This window comes from Erinaceus europaeus, chromosome 10, assembly GCF_950295315.1.
Source record: "Erinaceus europaeus chromosome 10, mEriEur2.1, whole genome shotgun sequence".
Lineage (NCBI taxonomy): Eukaryota > Metazoa > Chordata > Mammalia > Eulipotyphla > Erinaceidae > Erinaceus > Erinaceus europaeus.
In genome coordinates this window covers 27757720-27770619 of record NC_080171.1, presented here as the reverse complement: position 1 = coordinate 27770619, position 12900 = coordinate 27757720, and the positions used below count along the sequence as shown (strand labels likewise).

Genomic DNA, 12900 nt, shown 5'->3' with positions numbered 1-12900 from the left:
TGTGTATGTGTCCATGTGTCAGTTACAATGTGGCAGCTGTAACAGTCTCTGCAGCCCCAGACAGGGAGTCTGGGAGAACTCTAGAGGCAAAACAACCCAGTGCTGCCCCCCCACCCCCACTCCAACCAGGTTCATAGGACAGTTAACACCTTGGAGCTGGGATTCCCGCTCCCCACTACTGTGACTCTCGGTGTCAGCCTGTGCCCTCAACTCTGCCAGAAAGCACCCAGCCCTTATAGGCATGGGTGAAAGTCATGCCCAGGGGCAGCAAAGTCCTACTTAGCTGGCCATGTGGCTGTCCAGCCAGCTCTCTAGTGCCCCAAGGCTCAAATACCTGTCTGTGGTTCCCCTCTACAGTCAAAGCAAGGCTCAACCATGGTCGACAGGTCTTAGTGCCAAGGAAGGGGCGTAGGCAGGTGCCCTGCCCTTGTAGAGCCCTGTGTCCTTCACTGCAGTTTCTCTGTGCTGACACCCTCTCCTGCTCACTTTCCCAGAGCTACCCATAGGTCCCCCAACTCGGGACTGTGCCTGCTCTGCCCAGGCGAACACATTCTTCTGCCCTCTATCTGGTTGCTTTCTCTGTCCATTTTAACATAAGTATTACTTCCTCAGAGGGGGCACCCTTGCCTGGGCACAGTGACAATGGCAGCAAGGGCTCCTCTGCAGTGTCATTTCTAAAGTAAATTTACACAGCATCTTAGTTTACAAAGCTCTCACCAACAAGCGCTGCCTGGAGACATGTGGGCCACTCTGTATGATCTTGTGGCTCAGGTCACTCAGCCGGTGGCCCGGATGGTGGACAGAGCCTAACGCTGTCTTCCAGGGAACCAGGCAAAGAGCAGCAACAGGCACACGCTTCTGCACTCTTACCCAGTGTGAGGTGGCTATCAGCAGGAATTCCCCTGCTCTCACCCCACAGCTTCCAAATGAAGATACACACGCTCTGCTAGCCCTGCTGGCATGGTGAATCAGCCAGTCACCCAATGACAACTTTAAAAAGTTTCTATGTGATGCTTTCCTTCTTAAATAGACAGAAAATCAATCCTTTGGAAAAAACAAAAAACAATCCTCATACCCCAGTCTGTTCCATGCTCCAGATCTAAGCATCCCTTGCTCTGGAACCAGGTAAACTATGAGCTGGGCTAAGTCCCCAGTGAGTGGTCCATGTCTTTCCAGCGGTGCCCTGTCTCACTGTGGATACAGTGGCAGGCATTATTATTTTTTAAATATTTATTTATTATTGGATAGAGACTGAGAGGAAATGAAGCGAGAAGGAAATAGAGGGAAAGAGAGGCATCTGCAGCACTGCTTCACCACTTGTCAGGCTTTCCCCTTCAGGTGGGGGTTGGGGGCTTGAACCTGGGTACCATGTGCATTGTAACATGTGCTCAACTAGGTGTACCACAAAAACACCCTTTAGGCATAATTTCAAGTTTAAAGTAGTTTCTTTTCTTTCTTCCTTCTCTTTTCTTTTTCTTTCTTTCTTTCGTTCTTTCTTTCTTTCTTTCTTTCTTTTTTTTTTTTTTTTTTTTGCTTCCAGTTAGTATCTGCAGTATTAATCCACTGCTCCTGGCAGCACTTTTTTTGTTGTTGTTGGATAGGACAGAGAGAAACTGAGAGAGGAGGGGAAGACAGAGAGGGGGAGAGAAAGACAGACACCTGCAGACCTGCTTCGCCGCCTGTGAAGCGACCCCCCTGCAGGTGGGGAGCCGGGGACTTGAACCGGGATCCTTGCGCCGGTCCCTGCGCCGCAGGTTGTTTTGTTTTCTGTTTTTAAGCTTAATTTCTTTATGAGAGACAGAGGTGGAGAGAGAGCACAAAAGTGCATCGCTGTGGCACACACAATGCTGGGAATCGAACTCAGAACTTCGTATTGTGCCACCTCCAGGCTGCCACCACTCTAGCCTTTTCCAGACAGAGACAGAGAGGGCAGAGAGGGAAGAAACCAAGGCACTGAAGCTCCCTCCGATGTAGTGGGGGCCAGGCCTGAACCTGGGTCATGCGCATGGCAAAGCAGGCACACTATCCAACTGAGCTATTTTGCTGTCCCTAAAGCAGTTTAATAATAAGAGGTAGAAGAAAAAAAAAAAAACTTGCAGCCTAGGAGGTGTTGCAGCAGATAAAGCATCAAATTCTCAAACATGAGGCTCCAAGCTCTAGCCTCAGAATATCCTGTGCCAGAGTGATGCTCTAGGTTCTCTCCAGAAAGAAAGAAATCCATATGGGGACAGGACCAGTCAAAGGCAGTACCTCAGCTGTGTCTGGCAACAAGGTGACCATCACAGACAAATCCCCATGCCCCTATACCCCAGGAGGGGTTCACTGCAAAACAGCCTCACCATGGCCACACAGTTCTGAACACCTGAGCTTACTTCACAGAGCTAAGCATTTCCACCTTTGGGATTCTGTCCTTCCTGCCCAAATCCAGGGGCCCCTCCCCCTTTGCCCACCAGCTTACCCTCCTAGCACAGTTGGTCCTGCTGTGCCCCAGTTATGTTCCCTGTTGGTGTCTGGTCTTAGGGCTCCTAGGAGCAGCTGGGTCACTCCCCCAGATGCCCACTTCTTGCTGTTTGTTCAGCAAGGAATGAGAAGAATCCTCTAGCCTGGCCCACAAGCCGAGGGCCTCCTACTGCCACCTTCTGCCCAACCATAAGAGATACGCTCCTATTCACAACCCTAGAGCCTGCTCTGGACTTAGCAGTCTTGCCCTGTTCTGTCCTCATTCAGCTGTTCTTCCTCACCTTCGAAGGCCATCCTCCACCCTGTGCCAACCCAGCCACACTGCTGTTTTCCTAGAGCTTAAGGCCTGCAAGTATTCTATTGCTAGTTTTCTGTTCACCGTTACCATCACCCACTCTGGGATCCACCCTGCTCGCTGTCTTTCTGCACCTGCCACAATGCTGGGGCCAGGAAAGTCCTGAGAATATGCTGGAAGGCAGACAGAAAGCAAGTTCTCCTCTCATGGTGAAACTGAGTATGCATCAGAGGGGACAGGCAGCAGTTATGATCTGTGGCTTCTTGGGATTCCTGAGACAAATGTGTTCCCCTGGAGTGGGGTTGGTTGTCCTGGTGAAGGGACCTTTGTCCCTTTGAAAGACGCTTGGCTGTGTGTGCGGGAAGCTTCACAGGGAAGCAGATGAGGGGAGAATTTCAGTTACACAGGCTGCCTCCCAGCTCAACGGCACCAGTAGCAGCGGTCAGTAGCCCAGCAGATGGATCCATTCAGGGCCACACAAAGGAGAGAGTCTCTTTGCTCAAGTCACACCCGCAGTGCAAAGGTTTGGCTTGGGGCTTTGCCTGACTCCTGCCTCCTGTCTGTCCCACCTGTCCTACCCAGAAGAGACTCTGCCATGCAGACTGCCTGCATCCACCCTGACAGGGAAGTAGGCCAGCTGTGAGGGGCAAAGGGGAGCAAGCTAAGCGTCACCCTCAATACTCTCACCAATAAACTTGTCAGCTTTTAGTACTACAGGCTTAAAAATAGCTGTGAAACAATTCAGTTCCCTTCCACAGCAGACTGCAATCTGTTTCAAGCATTCCTGTCAGGTAACTATATTATTTAAACCAATGGGATTGTGCTTCTCACCACTACTTGCCAAATTATAACAAGATTAGAGCCTATAAAGCCCGATTTATGGTCAACATTAACTAGTTGTAGAAAATGATTACAGGGCAGATTAATTAAGCACCTGGATTCCCAGAAGAAGCTGTTGAGGTGCTGCCTCCAGGCCAGAGCTTCTCCTTCTTCATGCTCAGGGTACTAGGGGGGTCCCACTCTTTCTAGTCTACAGACATTGCCCTGCCTGTGAGCTGAGGTCTTTGTTGGTAAGACTGAATTCAAGCGCGAGTTTAGGCCACAAAGGCCTGGAAAGAAATGAAGCTATGTGCTAATGAGTGAAGGCTCATTCAAGATGCAGCCCTGGTTGGCCATGAGAGTCCAGGTTCTCTGTTTTGCCTCATCTTGGCACTGGGGATGAGTGGTGGGGTGGGGCTGGGATCTTTCCAAACCCAGTCTTGGGTCCAATGTTGTAAAAGGGGCCTTGTTTACGATCCTGCAGAATGAAGAACAACACTTACAGGCCTATCAGCCATGTCTCCAGGTTAAAAGCTGAAACATCCCTACACTGTCATTGAGGAAGAACAAGCAGTTCAGAGCACCTCCAATGTCTGCAGTGGAGGCAAAGCGAGCAGCAGTTATTTATGGCCTCAGCTCCTCCGCCAGCTGGCCTGAGCCTCACGCAGCAGTGTTCTTGTGGGCACAGTCCCAGTGGAGTGTAGGTCTTCTCTCAGTGTACGTGTGTGTGTGGGGGGGGTGGCTCTGTCCTGTGGCGTAGGCTACACTGTCTCTGCAGACATAGGGAGGGATATCTGGGGCTCTGGTCATCATCAGCTTTTCGCTCAGCTGTGTGACTATGTGTAATCTCACACAAACTCAAGAGTATCCTTGCCTTTGCAGAACATATGGTGAGTGACTGCCCACCAAGGCTCAGTACCTCTTTTGAACCTCCCACCCAGAATTCCAGAAAAGCGTGCCCTAAGAGGACTGCACCAGTTATGGGAGTCACTGGCCCTGTCAGAGTGCCCCCCTGCCCCCCAGAAGTTTCCTCCAAGGTTTTCCGGGCTCCTGTGAGGGATAGGGCCTGCTAGACCACAGGAGTGTTAATAGGTACCACAAAAAGAGGTGGCATCCCAAAGAGAACAATGAAGCCCTAGGCTAAAAGATTTCTGGAACAGCAGGGTTTTGTTTGGAGTACTTAAAAACTGACAGGTCTAAACCAGATCCCAGCAAAACTGTAACGGATAATTAGCTGCACCCAACAGTAGGCCTTTTGTTTGCTAAGCTACCTTCTTACAAGGAAAAACATTCCTTGTCAAGGTCCTAGAAAACCACTTGAAGAGCTAAAATTCAATACAAAGCTTTCTGGAAAAGGAAAGTGTCCTAAGTCCAGAATGGGAGACCTAGCCAGGATAGGGAGGACCCCCACCCTACAAAGGACCCTTCAAGCCTCAGATCCACCTTTTCCTAGAAGTTACCCTGATGTACACTGGGGCAGTTGTAGGCTACTTGGAACAATCTCCACTTGGAGAGGGTTAAGGAGAAGGATCAGAAGGTCCCTGAATGTCCAGGGGACTATACAAAACCCGATTCACAGGAGTCAGGTGGTAGCACAGAGGATTAAGTGCAAAGCGCAAGGACCAGTGGAAGGATCCCGGTTCAAGCCCCCCGGCTCCCCACCTTCAGGGGAGTCACTTCACAGGTGGTGAAGCAGGTTTGCAGGTGTCTGTCTTTCTCTTCCCCTCTGTCTTCCCTATCTCTCTCCATTTCTCTGTCTTATTCAACAATGATGACATCAATAACAACTACAACAATAAACAAGGGCAACAAAGGGAATAAATTTTAAAAAATTAAAAAAAAAAAACCAATTCACCTGTGAATTGGCTGGTGGGGAACAAAATGGTGACAGTGGGAGTGATGGCTGCATACAGACTGACCCATGTCGTGCCTAGGGAACACCTGTCATATGAAAACAGGTCAGGAAGTGCCAGGCTGAGCAGAGAGAAGCTCAGTGAAATCAGGCACAAAACATGGAGGAGAGGATTAGGCTCCTGCAGGGTTCTTGTGGGTACACATCTACTGGCCAGAGAGTGCCTCCTTTTCTGGCCTTCAGGCCAGAACCCTTTCTTCTGTGTATCTAACAGGGCTTGTGGCACATTACTTAGAACAATGATTTTGGGGTTGGTGCTGACAGGGCGCTAGGCCTCATGCCTAGTTTTTGATCCAGCAGATTTGAGTAGGGGCCAGTAATATGCATTCCTAACAGGTACTGGGGGGGGGGGTGCTTAAGAATATTCCTGGGGCTGGGAGAGCACATATCTTACTATGCACAAGGAACTGAGTTTGAGACTCCTGAACCACATGGGAGAAGCATGCACTGGTGAAGATTCAGAAACATGAAAGGGTGCTATGTTATCTCACATTCTCTCTCTGTTTATATCACCAGGATGGAAGACCCAGCAGAGGGGGTAAAAAAGATACTCCCCAGTGTGTGAGTCAGAGCCAGTCCCTGGGTGCCTTGCCTCACTCTGCTCCAGCTTCCAGACCACAACTCCCTTAAGTCTCAGACCTGTTCTTCCTGCTTTGGCTTGGACAATGTCCAACCCCTTTAAGAGAACCTTACTTAACTAATGGTTAAGTTAATCACACATATTAGGAAAGGATTTTTACCAGTTTCACTTCCTTCCATGTCCCAGGGGTAATGCTAGAGGCTCCTTACTGCTGGTTCAACTATAGAATAATTAACACCATTCAAATCTAGCTTACAGCTTTTATGCTCCCAATGCTAAACTGAAAGAAAAAAAAAATTGCACAAAATGGGTGGGAAATGTATTGACAGATCTACCTGCATTTTAATATACATATCTGTTTCTGCTACCAAGTAAGCAATGAGAATCAGAATGTTCTCTGTATTACTGGTGTGCTTGTCTTTCCTCAAAGCAAAGGTATAAAGAGAAAACCTAAGATGTCTGTCCACTTTGTCTCTAATCTCAGTTCTAACAAGTGAAGAACATCTGGGATTTAAGAAAACATAAATCAAAGAAAAAACCTTTGGGAACCAAAAGCCCAATGCCTGAGGCTAGGAGATAATACATTTCAAAGACAATTATGCACAAAATCCCTATTTGAACTTTCAAAAGGCTTCCCTATGAATCTGTCTAGATAAAAGAAAAAGTACAACAGGGTAGAACATAAGACATAAAAACAAAGGTGCCGGAAGAACAGCAATTTGTTGCCCTCTTGTCCAGTGAGCTATATAATTAGAGGTCAGCATAACACCAGCAGAGTCCTGCCAAACCTCACTCTTGTTGGAGAGAAGCTCCTACTTCAGCTCAACTTCAAGTCAGGCCAGCTTGCAAGGCCCCTGAAATGGCACCTTCCAGACAAAACTGTGCCATTTAAAGCTGGCGGGCACTGCACAACAGGGCCAAACAAGATTGTGAACGTTACCGGGTGGGTGACAGATGTTATAAAGGTCAGGCGTCTATTCACTATTAACGTCCCAATAAAGTGCTTTGAGAGGTTTTTTTGTTGTTGCTGCTGCTGTTGCTGGCGGCGGTGGTATTTTGCTTCTCTAAGTCTCCAAAGCATTTGGGTTTCTAAACTGAGGGTTCACAATTTAGAAATCAGTACGTATCCGGTTGGCTCTCCAAACCAGGAAGAGGATGAAGGATTTATAAAGGAAAAGGGATTTGGAATAGGAGTCGGGATCCTAGCACTGAAATGGAATTACTAAGGATGGTAGTGAGTACCGAATCTGCGAGGATATGGGCCCAGGACTCAAAACCGGATGCTGGAGAGCTAGGAGGCTACCCAGTCTTCAGCTGCGAGGACTAGCGGAAGGGTCCCCGCGATGGCAGGGGTCCCCGGGCCCCGGGGGCGGGGGCGCCGCAGGGGACGAATCCAGGCCGCGCCTCACCTCGCACGTCCGCGGCCAGGGCCCGCCAGGTGGGCGCGTAGCCGATGCAGTGGCCGCACCACGAGGAGTAGAACTGCACTAGCCACGCGGCCGAGCTGTTGGCCGTGGCCCGGCGCACGCTGCCGCTGTCCAGCACCCACACGGCGTCCACGCCCTCGCGGTACAGTCGGGCCGCGCCCGCCCCGGGCCCAGCCGCCGCCAGCAGCAATAGCAGCGCGGGTAGCCACGAGGGCCGCGAAGGGGACGAGCTCGGAGCGCGGGCCATAGTGCCCGCCCGGGACTCCGGGCTACGCGGCATCGCCGCCGCGCCGGCCGCCGCCATGTTGGAAGTGGGCCGGGGCGCGCAGCTGACCTTTCACCTTGGAAACCGCCGTCACGTACTCAGGCCCCGCCCCCGAATGCTCTATAACCACGCCCCCAATGACGGATCCGCTTACAGCCACGCCCCCCGAATGACGATTACGCCTTAGTGCATGCTTTTATACACACAGCATCCGCCACGCTGACCACTCCCACCGACCTCGGATCCTGGGGAACTAACGCCATTCAGCAAATGGGAACACAGGTTACGCTGATAATTGTGTATTTCATTCGTTAGTTTTCTGGGGGTTCTATTCTAGTGGAGGATCGCCATCCTGACCTGGACTTTTAAGTCTGAGACCTTAACTATTAGAAAATGTAGAAAAGGAGCCTGGGTAGATTGCATAATGGTTATGCAAAGAGACTCTCATACCTGAGGCTCCAAAGTTTCGGGTTCAATCCCCAGCACCACCATAAGCCAGAGCTGAACAGACTCCTGTGAGGAAATGGTTTTAGAACTGGCCTGTCACTGCAACTATTTCTCTGCAAACCCAGAGAGCTTTTACATGATTTCCCCACCCCCTCAATTCAACAAGATATGTGGCTTTTTGTTGTTTTTCAAACATATGCAAGTAACAAAAAAATCAAGTAAAGTATTTAAGAACCAATTAGTAAACTGATCTTCAGGGATGAATCTTCAGGTACATAATCACTAAATCTAAATTAATTAAATACAATAGAAATGTGAGGCCAAAGTCAGGACACAGCTGGTTTGGTATTGTAAAGCGGCTGTATCTGGAATCTCCCTAGTTTGTTTGTTTTGTTTTTGCTTTTGTTGCTTGTCTAGTTTGGGTTTTGTTTTTGCCTTTTAAATATTTCATATGAAATATATGAGAAGCTGGTGTATTGCACCAAAGTAAAAGACTCTGGAGTGGGGGGAGGGTTCTGGTCCAGGAACATGATGGCAGAGGAGGATCTAGTGGGGGTTGAATGGAAAAGTGGAAAACTGAGAAATGTTACACATGTTCGAACTATTGTATTTTACTGTTGACTGTAAACCATTAATCACCCAATAGAGAAATTAGAAATATATATGAGAAGCAAGTGTGTGTGTGTGTGTGTGTGTGTGTGTGTGTGAGAGAGAGAGAGAGAGAGAAAGAGAGAGATAGATAGTGTGAGAGCAAGAGAGAGAGTGTGAGGGCAAGAGAGAGAGAGAGCAACAGAAACAGGGAGATGTCAGAGCACCACTCACTCTGGCACATGCAGTGCCAGAAATGGCACTGGAAACCTCAAGTATACAAGCCTAACACTCTACCAGCTATGCTATTCCCCTGCCCCTTGTTTTTGTGAAAGGAAACTGGACCAAAGTGACTGCCAGGCAGAAAAGTAACCTTTAAAGCATAGTGGTGGAACAGCTGCTCCTTAACAGACCCCAGTTCCCAAAGGAATGGGTTATGGGCTGGGTAGATAGCATAATGGTTACGCAAAAAAAAGATCTTCGGGCCTGAGACTTCCAGATCCCAGATTCAGCCCCACTATCATTGTAAACTAGTGAAAAAAAAAAAAGTTAAAGGAGTAGGAAGATAATTTCAGAAGGGCTGTGTGCTGGGGACAGAGCTGGGAAGAGGTGGGGGGGGACACAGACACAATCTCATGTTTTCACAGACAACACAAGTGCAAGACAGTGATCACAACATGGGGACAGAACTCCTACCACACTGCCAATAAGATGCAGAGCCCGTAGGAATAACGGGGAGGGCTGCAGGGATGCCACAGCAAGGAAAGTTGTATGTCTGTGTGTGTTAGTATGGGCATATGTGGCAGGGTGTCTGGGTATATATACATCTGTATATATGTAAATGCACATGTGAATTTAACCTGTCCCCACCCCAGACTGCAGTCAAGTTTTGCAAGCACCCCACCTGATGGGATGTTAGGCAAAGGCCTTTATTTGGGCACATGGGAGACACCATTGGGGGGGATAAATGTGAAGCACTTGACCTTTGGTGGCTGCCACAGTCTGGACAAATAGGACAAGGGACTGTGGAAACAGACATGGGACTTACAGATAGTTTTCTGGGACCTCAGTTGTGGGGAGCATGGAGAAGGGTCAACTTTGGCATCTGGTTTTCTTTGGGAACCAACTGAGTAGGAACTCAGCTGAGGGGTGGGGGGATTCAGTCCCCCTGGCAGAGAAGACACCATCCATCCAGCCTGCTGAGCCCTGCCTCCTAGTCTTCATTTGTGTTTCATGAGAGTAGCTGTTAGGGCCAGTGTATGAGAACAGCCAGAGTACTTATAAAGTACCTCCAATGATTTGGGATTCAGAGTGCAGAAGGTATTTGATGTCGGAAGGGAGTTAGGCGGGAGGTGGAAGAGGACAGATGACAGGGAAATTAAATGTGGGCTTTAACTGAGAAATAATCATTCCCGATGAAAGATAATGACTTCTCTGGAGACTAGTATCAAGATTTATTGGCCCAAGAGGTTAGGACAGAGTGGAGCCAAGGCAAGTACAGGAGACCTTGAAGGGGCGTAATCTTGATATTGCAGCCCTGCCCCGGGTCAATATATCTGTGTGCCAAGGCTGGCGGCCCTGAGTGCATTATGTTGGTGGAGATTAAACACATCCAGCACCTTTGGGAGATGTGCCCTCCCTCCTCCAGCCGGAGTCATTTTATAGCTTCCTGCACCAGGATCCAGCTGTCATCAAAAGGTGCGGCCAGGATTTTCATTAGTTCCCTGTGGCCAGCCTCCTTCAAGGTCGAAAGACCACAGGCCCTGACAACAAGCACCTACTGGTGGGGAAGGTCTCTGCAGAAGGCCCTGGTTCCTGACCCAGTTCTACGCCGGGCTATCAGCGCCCACCAGGGCCACCAGCAGGCCATCAGATTTCAGGCAAATTTGCAGGGGTCTGAAGCAAGAGATTTATTATCATGCCAACTGTGTGTGTGTAAAATACATAATTCCTGTCACACAGCCTCATAAATCCATGAGGTCAGCGATAAATAGGAGAAAAAAATTTTAATTACAAATTAATTTTTGCAGAAAACAAGAAAGGAATCAATAAGAAAGCAGTCGTTCAAATTTTGTTTTGAGGACAGAGAATGCGCTCAGATTCCTCCCCCCCCCCCGTTTTTTAAAATTATTTTTATTTCATATGGGATAGTAGAGATGCCAGAGCATCACCTTGGTGCTTGCAGCACTGGGGACCAGACTGGAACCTCAGCATGCAAGTCCTACACTCTACCAGCTAAGCTACATCCTCAACCAGTCCCCACAACTCCCCACTCATCCTCTCTTAAAAAGTTCAACGGGAGAAGCTGAGTCTAAGAGACAGCACCAGGATACAGATGTCCCTGCACACAACCTGCTTACTCTACTCTGGATCCCCATCAGGTGGGGTTTTCTAATTCAAGAATTAATGCTTTAGACTAGCAAGCATGAGGCCCCAAGTTCTTTTTTTAAAATATTTATTTATTCCCTTTTGTTGCCCTTGTTTTATTGTTGTTATAGTTATTATTGTTGTTATTTATGTCGTCATTGTTGGATAGGACAGAGAGAAATGGAGAGAGGAGGGGAAGACAGAGAGGGGAGAGAAAGACAGACACCTGCAGACCTGCTTCACTGCCTGTGAAGCGACTCCCCTGAAGATGGGGATCCGGGGGGCTTGAACCGGGATCCTTCCGCTGGTCCTTGCGCTTTGCACCACGTGCGCTTAATCTGCTGCTCTACCGCCGACTCCCGAGGCCCCAAGTTCTATCCCTGGCACAATATATGCCACAGTGTTGCTCCAGAGCTGCTCTGCACTCCCTCTCCCTCTCTCTCATGACATAAGCAACATTTTAAAAATGATATTGGAGGGCTCGAGTGGTGGCTCACCTGATTAAGCACATATATTACAATGCACAAGGAACCAGGTTCAAGCCCCCAGCCCCCACTGCAGAGGGGAAGCTTCGCAAGTGGTGAAGCAGTGCTGCAGGTGTCTCTCTGTCTCTCTCCCTATCTTCCCTTCCTCTCCATTTCTGGCTGTCTCTATCCAATAAACAAAATATAATTAAAAATAAATAAATAAATAAAAGTTAAAATGATACCGGAAGGACTGGAAAGAGTGATGATAACAGGTAGTATGTAAGTGATCAATTATACTAGTAGGTGATCAATTGATCCATGAGATGGATAGTTGATTAATAGATTGATACTTAAGGAAAGAGACTGCTGTAGAGCCTAGAAGGTAATGTCTGAGAAGTCCAATCACAGTGTGAGTGAGCCTATCTTAAGAAATGCCAGCCATATAAAAAATCAGAATAGGGAATCTTCCAATGGAGGCAATAGGACATGAAACTCTGGTGGTGGGAACTGTGTGGAATTATACCCCTGTTATTTTATAATGATGATATTAATCATTAAATTACTAATAAAAAGTCACATAAAAATCAGAAGCAAATATGAAAGCTCCTCTTTATAAAAGATTTGATTTATGGGCACACTTACAAGCAATTGAGCCCCCAAATGCACAAAAAATATGATTCAGGACAAAAGTATTAAAATGACACACACACACACCCGCCCCACCCCCCAGCAGGACACTTCGATGTGCAAAGCAAGGAGTATAAGCAAGAGATTTTGCCGTTTTCTAGTGAATGCTTTTGAGGGTAGGTTGAATGTACCATCCCCAAGGATGGCTGTGCTGTTGGCATTCGGACCACAGGAGTGGGTGCAGCTGGGCCCTACCATGAGAAGAAAAGCTTAGAGATTGGCACAAGGGGTACAAGGGCCCAAGTTTTCCAAATCTGGGCACTAGATGCTGTGTCTTCTGCCAACAGAATGGCTGTGGCACTGCTCTGATGGGGGGTAGGGGGTCTGTAAGGACCCTCATCAGAGCTCATCAGTAACTAGTGGTGGTGGCTGCAGTGGGTGGGGGTCACCACCACACAGGCTTGTCCCCTAGCCCAGTGAAGGCCAGCTGTCCATGGTTCACCCCAGACTGCTCAGTGGAGGTCATGCTGAGCTGTCCTCAGTGTCCCACTGTCCCAGCTGGCCCAGAACCACAACGGTTCTGCCTGGGCTGCAGCTCAGCAGCTTGTATTGTTCTCACAGGCCTCCTTGAGACTTGCCCTCCCCC

At 48.6% G+C, this 12900-nt stretch overlaps 1 protein-coding gene across 1 annotated transcript in view; it reads right to left on the bottom strand.

Annotated features, from left to right (window-relative positions):
- Nucleotides 1–7876, bottom strand: part of QSOX2 (quiescin sulfhydryl oxidase 2) — a 30421-nt gene extending 22545 nt beyond the window's left edge. The window contains exon 1 of the mRNA XM_007521523.3: nucleotides 7476–7876. Coding sequence (XP_007521585.1) covers nucleotides 7476–7797 — 322 coding nt within the window. The 5' untranslated portion in view covers nucleotides 7798–7876. The remainder of the gene's footprint in view (nucleotides 1–7475) is intronic.
- Between the last annotated feature and the right edge of the window lie 5024 nt (nucleotides 7877–12900).